The sequence below is a fragment of the Melopsittacus undulatus genome, chromosome 5 (genome assembly GCF_012275295.1).
Source record: "Melopsittacus undulatus isolate bMelUnd1 chromosome 5, bMelUnd1.mat.Z, whole genome shotgun sequence".
NCBI classification, from domain to species: Eukaryota; Metazoa; Chordata; class Aves; order Psittaciformes; family Psittaculidae; genus Melopsittacus; species Melopsittacus undulatus.
In genome coordinates, this window is record NC_047531.1 from 81,338,783 (window position 1) to 81,353,675 (window position 14,893).

The 14,893-nt window shown below is 43.4% G+C and overlaps 1 protein-coding gene across 4 annotated transcripts in view; it reads right to left on the reverse strand.

The window, feature by feature from the left end:
* PPFIBP1 (PPFIA binding protein 1) overlaps positions 1 to 14,893 on the reverse strand; it is a 112,498-nt gene that overhangs the window by 39,296 nt on the left and 58,309 nt on the right. For 2 of the 4 annotated variants that reach the window (XM_034062823.1, XM_034062822.1), the window contains exons 3-5: positions 13,091 to 13,252; positions 10,891 to 11,096; positions 393 to 479 (exon numbers count right to left, since the gene is read on the reverse strand). In XM_034062823.1, coding sequence (XP_033918714.1) covers positions 393 to 479; positions 10,891 to 11,096; positions 13,091 to 13,154 — 357 coding nt within the window. In that variant the 5' untranslated portion in view covers positions 13,155 to 13,252. Of the gene's footprint in view, positions 1 to 392; positions 480 to 4,813; positions 5,064 to 10,890; positions 11,097 to 13,090; positions 13,253 to 14,893 lie in introns of those variants that run through there. The other 2 variants (XM_034062825.1, XM_034062824.1) reach the window with 1 other exon arrangement.

Genomic DNA, 14,893 nt, shown 5'->3' on the forward strand with positions numbered 1-14,893 from the left:
AGCATACAGCTTCTCCTCTTCTGAACAATAAAAACAAAAGAGGCTAAAACACATGGAATGAGCCTAGGGAAGACCAAGGCAACACCTTTGAGACTGCAGAACAATTCCCATTTTGCCATATGAACATAAAGCAGGTGGTTGTTCTGCAGACCTGCTCAGCTGACTAGATCCAAAAAGAATTCAGATACACATAAAGAAAGGCCTTACTTTTTTTCATGCAATCTAAATTCACACCTATTCCTAATCAGGGCTAACTCTCAGGCATCAGCAAGCTTTCTGGGCACTGTCCAAGACAACACAACTGCCAATAGGTCCTCAGAGGTTTGAACACATACTATTAAAAAGTCTCGTGAATGCAAGAGCAGAAGAATATAACCTAGGTGACTACTCACTTGCAGAACAAGAGATTCCTTATCATTTTCCAGACGAGCCAGCCTTTCTTGATATACATCTCCATTCCCAGATATGTGTCCATTAGTCTGAAAAAGACAGCAAATATTTAGTCAGCTATCATACCAGAAGTGTTATTCAGTGCTGTCAACAGACTTCAGGAGTATTTTCAGTCTGTAGAGTTCAGGAACAGATTTAAACCATTCTCAGGCACCCACAAGGTTACAAATCACGTAAACTGTCAACAAAGGATAGATGACCACCATTCAGGACAAGAATTGTTCAAGCCTTAAAGATGAGAAAGAAAGAGCCTTCTGGTGACCCAATTCTGCACATTTCACTTATGGTGCATTCAGCATTTTGTGAATAATATTTGTGCTCCATGACGTACCATGCTAAAGCAGACTTACAGAGAGACAAATACCCTGAGACATTCAGCAAGTGAAAAAGAATCAAAGTACGATTTACAAAACGTGCATTACGCTTTCTGTGAGTCAAACACAGTAAGAGACATCATTTTACATCAGGCACATTTTACTGGGTATGGGTGAATGTCTGCACTCTAAACACATCTCTTTGTAAAGCTGCCTGAGGCTAAAGAGAAACAAGAATACATGTTAATGCTATCAGAGAATTCAGAGGAATCAGCAACTTTCTTCATAATAACTTCAATGCTGTTGAGAAGCAAGAAGGATTTTCACTCTATCCATATTCAAAGCTGTCTTCAAAGCACTTCGTGATGGACGCCACAATCAGATCCCAGCTCAGAAAAGAAATTCTTGTTCCCATCATTGAATAAATTGCTTAGAGGAGTCTGAGAAGCTGCTCTGAAATCCAGTGTGCTCAGCAGAGGCTCCCACTGATGTTGAGGGGCCTTGATTTCCTTCTGAATATATGATAAAAAGAAACCATGTGACTGATCCTTGTGCCCTGCCTTGAGAGTCCACCACCGCTTAGGAACTGTGAGCCTTGGGCTCCTGCTTTGAATCTCTCTTTCAAGCAGCTCATCTCCCCTGATTGCAGAGGGTGCCTCAGGAAACCTGCTAGCTAAAACTGTGTTTCTAAGTTACATGTCTGACCTTGAGGAAGAAACTGGCTCATTTGAAGTTGAACGAATAAAATTCCCACCAGCACCACTCAAAAAGTAGTCATGAAGCAAACAGAAGGGGATACAACGTATTTGGCCTCAACACCCTCAAGAAACTGGGCTTTGTCCTGGGAGCTTTTAAATCAGTGTGCAGTAGCAAATGTCTCCCCAAAGCATACATGGGTAACTTTGTAAAAGTGACCTGAAATACATAGAGCTACAGCAGACTATGGAAGTGTGCTCTCTAGTGATTTGTATCGATACCTTGTATCATCATGATATCCTGTATCTGACTTTTTTAGCAGTAAATTACTAGGCCTTCTGGCCATCCAGACACTTAAGCACCAAGGCACAAATACTCTACATTTCTGAATTTGCCATTTCCCCTGGCATCTAAAAGAATTTAGCTCATGCCATAGAATTTCCATTCAAAACCAGCGAGATCTAACACCTTAATTTAGGTGAAAGAAGTCGAAGAGCTTCCAAAATAAACTGGTTAGCTGCTCAACTACCAGTTTATGCCTAAATTTGTAACTTGACTTGTATGTGAAATACAAATCTAAGACTTTTGCATACTTCACTATTCCATAGCTCCCTCCTCATTTAAAATCCTCCAGTACATCTCAGGCACTACTCAATCTCCGTCAGGACAAGCGTCTGTATTTTGCAATATACAACACACTTATCAATGGAGTGTGGGTGTGTCTGATGAGGAAAGTGATATTCATCCCTCATTGCAAGCCTAGGTGCAAAGACATGGGGGTTAGGATGAAAGTCCTTATCAAAACACAGACCCAGCTCCCTGCCTCCCAACCACCACAGCAGCAGCCTAACCACTGACCCTCCTGACACTTCTAGTCAGTGTAACCAGACACAAATTAACTAAAACCAAATACTGCATGAAGAAAATATGGGGAGGTAAGTATTGGTTTCACACTGCAATGAAAATGTCTTTACGATGCTGTGAAAACCAACGAGGTGTTAAAGCAGGATGTTAGTCACTGTGCATAGCATCTTGACAGACACCTTTGTTGTTAAACTCTGCTCACATTTCTCAAAAGAATTTGTTTTACTCAAGCACATCATACTTGGCTTTAAAACAGGAGCATTTAGAGTGTGTGAGCCGCAGCACCTCCTATGGTGGTGTAGACATCAGGGACCTGCAGGCAATGGCCAAACAATGCCTTGCTGCACTTCTTCTCTGCACTGTCTTCAAAGGTAAAGAGTTGATACCTGACAAGATTTTCTTCCTAGACAGATGATGAAGGAAGAGAGGAGAAGAAACAGGGGCAGGACTGAAAAGCAATGGAGATGGAAGTGCCCAAACACTAGATATGGGAAAGTAGTGCAGAAAGAAAGGGGTGGATGGAGGTCCAATGAGGAAGAATGGGCTGCAGGGAGGTCTGAAAGATGCCAGGAGATATGGAAAAGCTTTTTTAGTGGAAAAGCTGCGTGAGCAATATTTGGTATGTCCTTCTGGAGGAGTTTCTCCCCACCTGGGGACCTGCAGCCTCCCCTAGGACTAAGTCTGATGACTACTCACCCTGCAAAGCTCTGACAACAGAAAGAAAAAAGGAGGAAAAAAAGAGGAAAAAAAGGAAAGTAAATATTTTGTTCAACAGCAACTGAAGCACATCTGCAGCACTTCATAGTTCTGCACCAAATTTGTATCATCAAAGTCAATACAGGATTAACACAGTTTACTAGCTGTGTAAGACAAGCTTTGCAATTTTCCAAAGAAGGCTCTTTTTCATCAGCAACTTAAAATCTATCTTCCATTAAGTGGTCAGATTTTGTATATGTTTTCAATTGAGGGATTAATTGCAAAACACTGTATGGGAAGAAAGTGCAGATTTAGCAATACCAGTCTTAATCCTAAAAACAAAAGAACAGTTGTCACGATGCCACAGAGGCTTTACAAAAGTTTGAGGTTAAGCATTTATTTTAAATGCCTTATAAGATCAGATCAAGTGCACTTAAAAATGCAGCAAGATCAATCCATAGCTAATCTGTTAAACACGTGTGTAAGCTCTGCCTGCAAACATGTAAGTGTAAAAAGCCACACTGCTCTTAGGGAATTATTCCTGTAATAAGTAGATGCATCACCAAACTTTCACAGTCTTTAATCCCTTTCCCCTGGAAGTGAGTTGGCATTCCAAACCGCAATAAAGTTTCTAATAGCTGCAGTTTTAAACATCCTGATATTAATAATAAAATCTGCTTCCTCTCAATTACTGAATTCTCCTTTAAACATAAGGCTCTTTTTTAGCCTTCTGCAGCTGATACCCTCATTTCCCTTCATTTTCTCTTCTGCTTTCCAGACAAAATAAGCAGCACAAATCACACAGTTTTGCTGTAGAAGCAATTTGATTTGCATAGAAGGAGCTGCCACTCCACAGCCTGATTTTCTTGCATGGCAGATTGCGCTTACTGTTTCAGCCACCACAGTCCAGTCAACAGTTGGGCAAGTGAGCTGTCCCTGACATCTTTCCTGACCATCTGGAGTTAATTTAGAGCTCATCAACATGCTTACGCTGTTCAGATCATTATAATACACATTACCTACGCTTAGTTAAGCACAGCTACTACTGTTCTACTTGTTCACTCAGTTTGGAGTCCCTTGCAGGGGAACTCCCTCCACCTTCAGCTAGCAACATCACTTGGTGTGCCACAGGCAGATTAGACACTCCAGGGTTTCATAACAAAGTATTCACCACTGTTTCCCCTGTCATACAGGACCCTGACATCTTTACTCTAAGTATTGATTTCATCCCAAATTCATACTGGTCAAATCTGCCTGAAGACAATCCATACCAGTGTTTAACCAGTTTGTGTGGGAGCCTGCTGCTACCCTCCCAAACCAGCATCTCCTGCATTTCATGCCTCCCTGCTCATCCTACTGAATATCTGCAACCTGCTTCACATGCTCCACCAGCAGGCAGGCAAACATGCTGCTAAGCTTTTCCTGAAGTTTACAGATTAGTTCCTCCTTAGAGAATGAGCAAGGAAAAACAACAACACAATAAGGAACCAACACAAGCCCACACAGTATATTTTGAAGACTTCACTACAATAAAAGCGAATTCTGAAAGAAAACCAGCTTAAGACAGACCTTCACTCTGAGTAATTTACCTGAAACATTTTCTAATCATAACTAACACAGCTGTTGAATAAGGAAGATGCAACCTTTTCAAAACACTCAGTTTCTTCAACAGCAGCTCAGCTGGTATCCAGTGCAAGAAAAAAGATGAAATGCTTATCCCCTACCAGCATTGCTCAGCTGGGGCTTGTCACTCGGAGAAATGCAAGAGCCAGAACAAACACAGATAGCCTTACCTTATTTAGCCAGACACAGTGCCCGTGAATGTCCCAGCTATACTCCATGCTGGTCATGACTGTCTTCATGCATTCAAGGACGCAAGTGACTGTGGCAGGCAGCCGAGGCTGAAAGCTGCAGCCCCAGCACTGCAGGCGCCTGCTGAGCTGAGTGGCGCTGTCAGTGCTCCTCTGAACCAAGACAGAGAGGTTAAGTGAGGCAGGTTTCCTCGCCTAACCAAGGATGGAGGCGAACAGTGCAGCAGAGCGGGAGATGTGGGAAGCAGAGCAGTGAAGGAGGAGCAAGCAGCTCCTCTGGGGAATTAACACATCAAAGCCCAGGAAGATCAACCCTTTTAGCCTGCTGCCGGGATCCCAGCTCACAAAACCAGGCAGCAAGGCAGAGGAAGATGCAGGCAGTGGGGCACAGAGCTGTGCAGACCTGACTGGGAGCAAGGACAGCCCCACAGAGGTGGCAGATGGCCATCTCCACCCTTGCTCCTTGCTGAACAGCACAACCCCCTCCTATGCACCCCCCTGGTCCTGCGGAAATCATCCAACCCAAACACACATGAGGAAAGAGTGATTCCGATCCCTTTGCCTGATTACACAGTAAACTGGGAGGGAATTTTCTTGATGGGCTTTTAATTGTAAAAGCCAAAAAGAACACATGTAATTTCCTTGTATGTGCCAAGAAGAAGAGGGACGAAAAGGTTGACTCAACTGTCCCGGGTCTCACGAGCGGCTTGTCTCAAGTTTATGTTATACATACAAATGACATAAAACGCAACAGTAACACAACCAATATCTGTCCTCACTTTTAACTTCCAGTTTACCCAGTAACAGCAGCAGTGTAACAGATCCTTAGCACTTCTGACCATAGAGCCTAGCTCTGAGAGTCCTGCGATCATCTCAATCCCACAGCTTTTATTATTAGAAGGAAATATTGAGAACTCCAGTAGATAGATAAAAATCTCAAAAACACGAATACTGAATAAATCAGAACAAAAAGGCAGAGCAGAAGCTGTGTTTTTTTAAGCCAGGCTGATGTATTTTGGATTGGGAATGGTGATTTCTAATGGCTCTACCATCATGGCTACCCTATGCTCCAGTGCAGAACACCATGGGCTGTTCTCATGATGAACTCATCCATGATGCATGAAGATGCCATACCAGGACATGCTATAAATGAGCCCGTATTACCTTCCAGTGTTAAAAACACACCAGTCTGGATGATCACCTTTAGCAAGAAGCAGGGTCCTGTGTTTCAAGAACTTTGAGAGGTAGATTTCTCACGGACAAAAAGTCCATGAGGCAGTTTATGATGACAGACTAAAATGGTATCACAAGGCTCCTTTCATATTGCAACTTGAGGAGGGACCTCAAACGGGTGTTTAGTGGTAAATGCCTATGTGCCACACATTACCATAGGACCTTTCGTTAGCTAAACTCAACATAAGCAAAGGCTGAGCCACATGAATGCATTGTACACCCACACTAAGACAATCAAACAAACTTTGGTTTGAAGACAAGATTTTTCCATTAATAAGAAATATGAGATGGTTTCTGGCTAGCCAAACCGCTTCCTCCACTTGGGAATCACCCTGTTGTACAAATAGGCCAATATATCTCTGTGAGATTACAAGCTATGTTTATCCAGCCAGGAAAATTTCTCTCTGAAACCTAATACCCTTATATTAACTCTCAATACTGCTAATTCTGACAGAATCAACTTGTTGAAGAAGTGTCAAAATCTGAAGCCTGCCTGTGAGACAACAGATTTGCTGTTGACAGCAGCAACACCCTGGCTTGCACAGGCCACTGCTGGTACCTCAGCTCAAATTATCTATCTATTGTAATCTCTGGATGAGCTGAAAATGTTCTTAAGGAAACCTTTGGAGGCCATTTGTTTTGCTTTAATGATCTTACAGTTATCAGAAATTCACTTTTGGAGTGAAAAAAACACCCATATATAGATATTCAGATTCAGAAAGACACTTCCATAGCTAAAGCCACACTTGTACTTGCTGTGGACTTTAAAGTATTATTCTGGCTCCTTCATTCCATAAGCACATACTTTAAAGAGAGGAAGGCACACAAAGGGACACAGATCAGATCAGGAGCTTGGGGAAGCTGGCTCTGAGGTGTGGGAAGAGACTGTCCACCCACCTCTACTTTTCACTCTCCTTTTTAACAAGACACAGTTGGTTTCTTCTTTCTGAGAAGGTTGTTGCATAAGGTGTATTTTAAAACAACAAATCAAAACAAAATCAACACCAACAAAACCACAAAAATCCCCACTGTCAAGAAAATAATAACCAGAAAGAAAACAACCACTTGTTTCAACTGAAAGAAACTAAACAACATTCATGAGTGGGAGCAAGGGTTCTGAGACTTATTTTTCAAGAGATTTATCTACCAGCGTCCAGCTGGACACAACAAGGTTGCCTCGGTCTGGCAAAAGGCAGAGTTCAATTTAAAATGGTCTTGTTCCTGGTGATGATGTTATATATTACTCACACGCTGTCTATATTCAAGCAAGCAGCTCCATTTTCACAGGGTACAGCACAACAGAATACATTAAACATTTCTGTTGACTAGTTATAGTCTGGCAATGGATTTCAGGTCCGGAATCCAGTGAAAACACACAGTTCCAACACGCCTGAGCTTAGAAAAGGTCACAGTTTCCTTCCAGACTTCGAACAAATGGGCTCATTTGTAATCTTAACCATGACATTCACCTGCCCTCCATTTGCATATGGAGACGTGAACAGGGTTTCAGCAACAGAGAGATCAGTTCTGAGCTGCAGACAAACAGCTAGAATTGATGTGTTACAGTTAAACTGTCTTGTTTGTGCAGCAGAAAGCTGCATGTGCAACTCCTCTGAACTCCCCCTGGAGACCATCCGATGGATCCTCTTGGCAGAGCTCTGCCAGATGTCCGGGCACTGTACGTGCACTCTGGTGTCACGTGGCCATCTGGCATCCACTGGTTAAAAACAGCATGAGGAGTTTTAACTTGTTGGCCCTTTTTGAGTGCTTGCATAGGCTTCTCTAACACACTGAGAGAAGAAAGGAAGTGGTCGCTAGGACATGGTACAGGGATATGGGGCAGCCAATTCTGGCGTGGCAAAACTGAACACTGTGCCCCATCTTACAGAAGTGAGTAAGTCTGGGAGGCTGCTGTCAGACCCTTTTCTCAAATAGGCCATCAGCAGTTTCCCTGCCAGGGCCAGAAGAGGATTTTTCTCTTGTGACACACTATTTGGCAGAAGCAAACACTATTTTTGTTTTCCTCTGAGACACAAGAGACTTGCTTACAGCTTCGGATGGGATGTCATGTACCAGTTCCAGCAGCTTGGAATAGCCCAGTTGGATACTTCATGTATGGAGGATTAAACCAGTCACAAACTAAGGTGTCTGCCCTTCCTCGATAAGGATGGACATAGTTGCAGAAAGGCAGGGGAGACTGGTGACACCTGCAAATCCCATGCTTGTAGCACAGTACAAAGTGTAACGTTCAGTCTTTCCCACTAGGGGCTTTGAGGATTCCAGAGAGTACAGGAGAATAATTTGAGGTGGACTGGGGAGAAGCATAGATGGAATAGCTATTTTATGCAATCTTTCGTACACACAAGCCCTGCACATCCTTTTCCAGCGCTCTGGTGGCACTAAGCTGAATGGCACAACAGAGCCCTTCTTCTCCCAGATTTATCCCATGGCTGCAATGAAAACCATTAGTGTCTTGCTGCCAATCATGATCACATGGGTCTGAAGGGCCTAATTCCAGATGCTAATGGCCAGACATCTCTAAATCACACATTTGCCATCACAAGAGGCAATGACTGGCCTTCACCTCATTAATCTCAACAGGCACTGCAGCCTCCAGCCACACTGCTGAGCTCCTTTACTCCAGAATAACATGTGGCGGATCAGCATCACTAAGCATGGACTACTGATGTCTATGCACATCACAGGGAGCATTTAATTTTCCAAGGCTGTTTATTTGGCATATGAACTTTCTTTATTTATAAAGGCCATACTTGCATGAAACCCGTTATGTCCCTTGTTTTCTGCTCCATGCAGAGCAGAGACTAGTTACAGCGATGTTCACTGCTGTACGTTACATAGGAAGGAAACGCTGATGTTAGCAGGAACTCTGCATGTTTTAAAGATCTGACTTGAATGTCACTCCCGTCTCCTCCTCCTGATCTCAGAGTTGGCTGCCATGCTTTGACAGCTGGGGCAAGATCCAAATCCCACTGGAAGCAGTGGGAAAGCTCCCACGTGCTTCATTAAGTTTCAGGCATTTTCAAATGAGTAGTTCAAAGCAAAAGAGGAAAAAGCAAAAAGCTCTCCCTCAAACCTTTTTGCAAGAGCCAGAGAAGTGAGCTCAGCTACGCTAGCCTGGGTGCCCATCTCTTCCTGTATGCTCAGTCAGCCAGCCAGTCAGTCAGTCTCTTCTGGAGAAGAGAAGGCTGCATGGAGACCTCATAGCAGCCTTCCAGTATCTGAAGGGGGCCTACAGGGTTCTAACAGGGTTCTAACAGGGTTCTAACAGGGACTATTCATTAGGGACTGTAGTGATAGGACAAGGGGTAACGGGTTGAAACTTAAACAGGGGAAGTTTAGATGGGATACTGTTAGGGTGGTGAGGTACTGGAATGGGTTGCCCAGGGAGGCTGTGAATGCTCCATCCCTGGCAGTGTTCAAGGCCAGGTTGGATGAAGCCTTGGGTGATATGGTTTAGTGTGAGGTGTCCCTGCCCATGGCAGGGGGGTTGGAACTACATGATCTTAAGGTCCTTTCCAACCCTAACTCTTCTATGATTCCATGATTCTATGTGCTGCTAGATAGCACATCAGGTCACCCAGCACCAGCCACAGGTTTGGCACACACAGCCCTGTGTCATGTACTCTGGGCTGCAACCAAGCACTGAACTAAATCCGTATATCAAGATAAAAGCACATTTTGCAAGATCAGCCATGGCTCCAGGGTGACTGAACCTTTCTGAGGGCATGTGATGCCCATCCTAGGAAGGTACCAGGCAACGATGGCCACCTATCCCAACAGCAACAACGCACAGAGTGCAACACAGAGCCAGCCTTCATCAGATCTGGCATCCTCATTTTGGCAGCATGGTGTTACCTTATCCAACACCAAGTGCGTGAGACAGCAAGACCCAGAAGCTGCTGTCAGACAGATTTGGCAAAATACACAGACGTGCACAACCACCACTGTCATCCTAACACATACAGGCTGACTTAAAATCTAAAGCATGGCCCTTAGAAGTCTTGATTCCCACTGCTGGAGCTCCCCCAAAACCCCCACACCCAGACCACCAGAACACAAACCGTGCCACAGACCATGAGTACAAGGACTTGTCTTTGGCCCTGATAGGAAGTCATCAGTCACAGGGCACATGGAAGCAAAACCAGTGGGTCCTTTGAAAATGATGCCACGTAACTGACCTTCTGACAAGCACAAGATTTTATTTCCTGGGGTAGTCTTCAGGTAGCCTTCACTCAAATAACATTTGGTTTTTGTGAAAACCAAGTCTTGGGGAAAGATCAGCTTTGACAGGTATATTCTGGTGTATTTTTAAAGCAAGGTGACAAAAGCTGGCAAATTCACAAACACAGAAAATAACAATTTGGTTTGGTATCCAGATTAAAGGGATACTGAGTTTGTACCACTAACTTCTGTTATAAACCCAGTAAGGAAGCCCAGTAACAACACTGGTCCCTGTAGAAAATATGCTGCCAAAACTGCTTTTTAGTGAGAAGTTCATACTTCTTTTCCCCCATTTAAGCATTTGATTCCTATGTCTTTCTCTGAGATGAGTAACCGGAAATTTTTTGCTCCCTAGATTGAGGCAGAGTGGTACATCAGGGAAAGCACAGGTCAATCCACTGCAGGAGGTATCTCAACAACAGCTTTTCCAAGGCCCCACAACAGCCATCTCCAAAGCAAAATTTGTTCCCTTTGGTTCTTTGAAACCTACTCTAAAACTTTAAACACCTGCATAAAAAACAGCTCAGGCCCTGCTGCCCGAGATAGTCTAGCTAAGATACAGGTGATATAATGCAACACCTTACCATTTGACTTTGGAGCCATCCAATCAGAGCCATTGCCGTCGAGTCCGGGACCTGGCAGCGTAGCCCTTCCCTCTCATCCGCTTCCATCATCTCCAGCAAGCCCCTCAAGTCCTCCACCAGGTGCAGTGCCCGCAGGCTCCCCATGAAGGGGGAGGTGGGGGACTGGCAGTCAAAGATGCCATTGGAGTACTCCAGTGCCTTTGACCCTGGAGGGAGCAAAATCACATGGGGTAAGGCACAAGACAACCAGGTGAGACACACAGCAAGGTTGAGAAATGCTGCACAGTATTTGCTCCCAGCAACAAAACTTAGCACTGGTGCTCAATTCTGCTTGCACCATGCAGCAATCTGGAAAACAGCAAGCACTTTCTGGCGTTCCTGCTAAAGCTCCAGCAGGAAGAAGGTGGACTGATCTGACAGAGGACATATATGTCATAACCGTGTCCTTGAGTTCAAGGCACAGGCTGGGCTCCTGCTCCCCAGGATGTACCAGAGGCATAAAGTACTGGGGGGAAACAGGCGCTGCTAATGCTTTGAGTCACCCTGTAGGGGTTGCCTGACCCAAGTCAGACAGTGATAGTGTCCAGCAGAAGCTATGCTCTGCATTTTTTATGCAGGAATATGTTATACTGCTCCAATGCCCTGAAATGTTTTCTAAAAGAATAAAGAAAATTATGAAGATAAATAAAAAGAAAAAATCACTCCTACACAAGAGTAGATTTTAAACCCAACAGTTTGACATGGCAGCACTCACATTTGCATGTTAATAAAGAGAAAAATCTCTTATTTGCATAAACTCACAGTATATATATTTGACCTACATTAAAAGTTGCTATATATTAAGTAAGGAAGGAAACTATGAATTTAGGATTAAGGTTGATTTAAATTAACTCAGATAATTCCAATTATAATTTCAGCACACACTGATTTGTGACCTTAATACTGTAATACCTCGGAACAATGAGGTATTTTCGTGACAGAGCATCCTTTGTGCTGTCAACTTTTTGAAACTACAGTGATATGCCATATATGCACTTCCATGAACTTTTATTCACCTCATCTTGCAAGTCACAAAATTCAAGTATACTGCAAATTCCCTTTGAAAGAAATGATGATGGAAAAATCCCCGGAACAGCACAGGAGTTTATATCCCTCCCTTTGTTATACTACTTCACAGGTCTGTACAGACATATGGATAAATGAAGTCTATGGTGACTTAAACATCCCAACATCACATTTTATTTTTATATTAAACCTCATCCTGCCATAACCAACTTAAGCTCTTGGAAACACGGATACATGATCGGATCCAAATACCAGTATCTACTTATGGAAATTACTAAAGTCACAGCTTACATGTATTTTTAGAGATCATTATGATCCAACTGAATCCACTTTACATGTGTTCCTGCTATGTGTCCTTAATATCTTTCGGAAAACTGCAGAGAAAAGTCATTATTCAAACAAAGCACGCACTGTATGGTTATTTTTTCCCCAAAGGGAAATGACTTTAAGTGGAACTATTAAAGACTTTATAACCGTGTTGCTATCCCTGCAGACTATTTCTTTTTTCAGTTTAGGTAGCTGTTTGTATAACTCTGCTGGAATAAAACTATTAACTTTTTGGTGCTTTGCTCCTCTGTGTTTTGTACTTATTTTCTAAGCACTAGACTCAAAAGCAGGGGTTGTATACTTTGCATTGCCTCTCCTTGGCCCACTTACAATTTACAGGTACTCGAATGTTCAAGGCAGCACCAAACCAAATGTTTGAGCCCAAAGCATTCCAATTTTGAAAAAAGGAAAACTCATGTTTTAACTCTTCAGAGTTGAGAGGAGTTCAGAGCAGTAAACTCCAAGTAAGTTCAACCAACTTACTCCTTCTGCCTTGCAGCAGCTCTTTCAACACACACATCTTGGTTTGAGGTGTGCCTTGTCCTTGGCTTTCATGGTGCTGTGTGCACTCAGTCACTTTGAGCAGCGTTTTGATAGAGGGCAGATGAAAAATTACAGTCCATTTAGCTGTGTCTGTGTGTGAGTCTGTGCAATCCCTCCACTCCATTTACCAGTAATCTCTAAACTATAATGGAAGACACCAACCACTATTACCAGCACATTCCTTTCTTAGCCTGAAACTCTGCCCTCCCAGTATGAGAAAGGAGGACTGGAACAGCTAAATGAACAAGTGGCCCCAAGTGGTTACCTGCTATAATGCCATCCATCTGCTCCAGAGCCGCAGCGAGCATGTCACTTGCATCACTCATCATCTTCTCTCTTCTCAGGAACAATCACCAGTTACACCATAAGGAGCAATCAAACACCAATAGTGCCAGTGGGATCCAGAGCCTCAAGTCTGCAATTTAATCTGCAAAAGAGAATTTAATTTCACTGTATGCTCTCTGAATTCAAACACCACTGTCACCAGCAGGAAGACTGGGGCTGTTTGCTGACCACAAGACCTGGAGGTGTTCCATCACTAGGCATGAACTGGCACCAAAGAACCAAACCACCAACCCAATAATCCACTTCCTACTGTTGGACAACCTGCTTTGCCTACAGGTCCACACCACTGAAGGGACATACCACAGAGCACCTCAGAATACCACATGGCACTTCAGGGAAGCTTGTAGAGAAGACACAGTCCTTCAGTCACTAAAAAGAAGCTGCAACTCAGCAGTAAACCATGTGTCTGATAGACTTTTTTCTCCCCAAGAATTTGATGGTAGACAAAAAAAGAAGTCTGATCATTTACCCAAGATTTCTGGACGTCTGACAACCCAGAAGTCCCAGGCATGCAACTATTTGCCTACAGGCAGGATATCTCAAATGCCCATGGCTTGCTGAGCATTCAGAGACTACCTCTCCAAAGATGCTGCTCTGAGTTTAGCAGAGATTCACACCTTCATGCAATCTGATTTTACCCTCAAGCTTCTGAAAGCCAAAAGTGGTCCCCAGCGGAGTATTTCCAGCAGTCTGGAAAAGCAAACCTGCCTGACCTGCTGCCTAGGCAGGTGAACTTGTAGGCCTGAAAACCCCATGGGCTACAAGTTAAGCACATACTTACTTTGCTGGAGTGGAGCTGCAGAGGTCAGAGGTGGACCTCCACCCCACTACAGTGGACACACAACCCACAGAAATAGCCCAGATTGCCATGGCTTTAATCTAGGACACATGAGACTACTTCTGCTATAAATACAGTTAGGGAACAAAGCTAAACAAACATCAGGAAGGAAAACTCGCTTTAACCTTTTGCATACTCTGCCATTTGGGTTTTGTATTAGGCTGCACTGCTGCTGACATTTGCCCCAACATAAGCAATTAAGAAAGTTGTTCACAGTATCTCTGGCGTAAGTCCTGGAAAAGAGTCTGCTAAAAACCAAACCAAAACACAAATTCATTCAGTTTTTCCCTCTTACGAGCCACCTCATTGGTCTGGCCCAGCTGAAGTAGCCAGCTAGCTCTGCTGAAATGCTATCCTTAAAATGCCAACATTTCATCCTACATAACAAAACTTTAATTACACAAAGTAGGTTCAAACCCTAAGGTAACTTTTGAACACAGACAGCCAGGCTTTTGGCTAATACCTTGCTATATTATTTAGGTACTAGAGTAAGAAAACCCAAGAGAACTTTAAAAAGTCAAAACCTGTAAGTTAGGTGTTGAAAACTTAAAAACTGCATTAGCATAGTGACTGAAGACTTCCAGCCTTCAAGGAGGAAGCCCCAATTTCAAGCACAATGTAAATACTAAAATTCAAACAGTACAATAGCTGCCATAACATGCAAATCCTACAAAACATTAGGTCCAGTGCCTCTACACCTAATAAATATGAGCAGAAAACACAGCTTTAGCAAACTCATTCTGAAGAGAGTCTTGGTTTTTCTCCTTTAGGGTACCTTGGTTCCGATAATCAGGTCCTGCTCAAACACGGGTGCCTATGAACGCAGGGTATGAACAACAGCAGATTTCCCTCTGAAGGCAAAGAGCACACACAGAACGTCCCAGG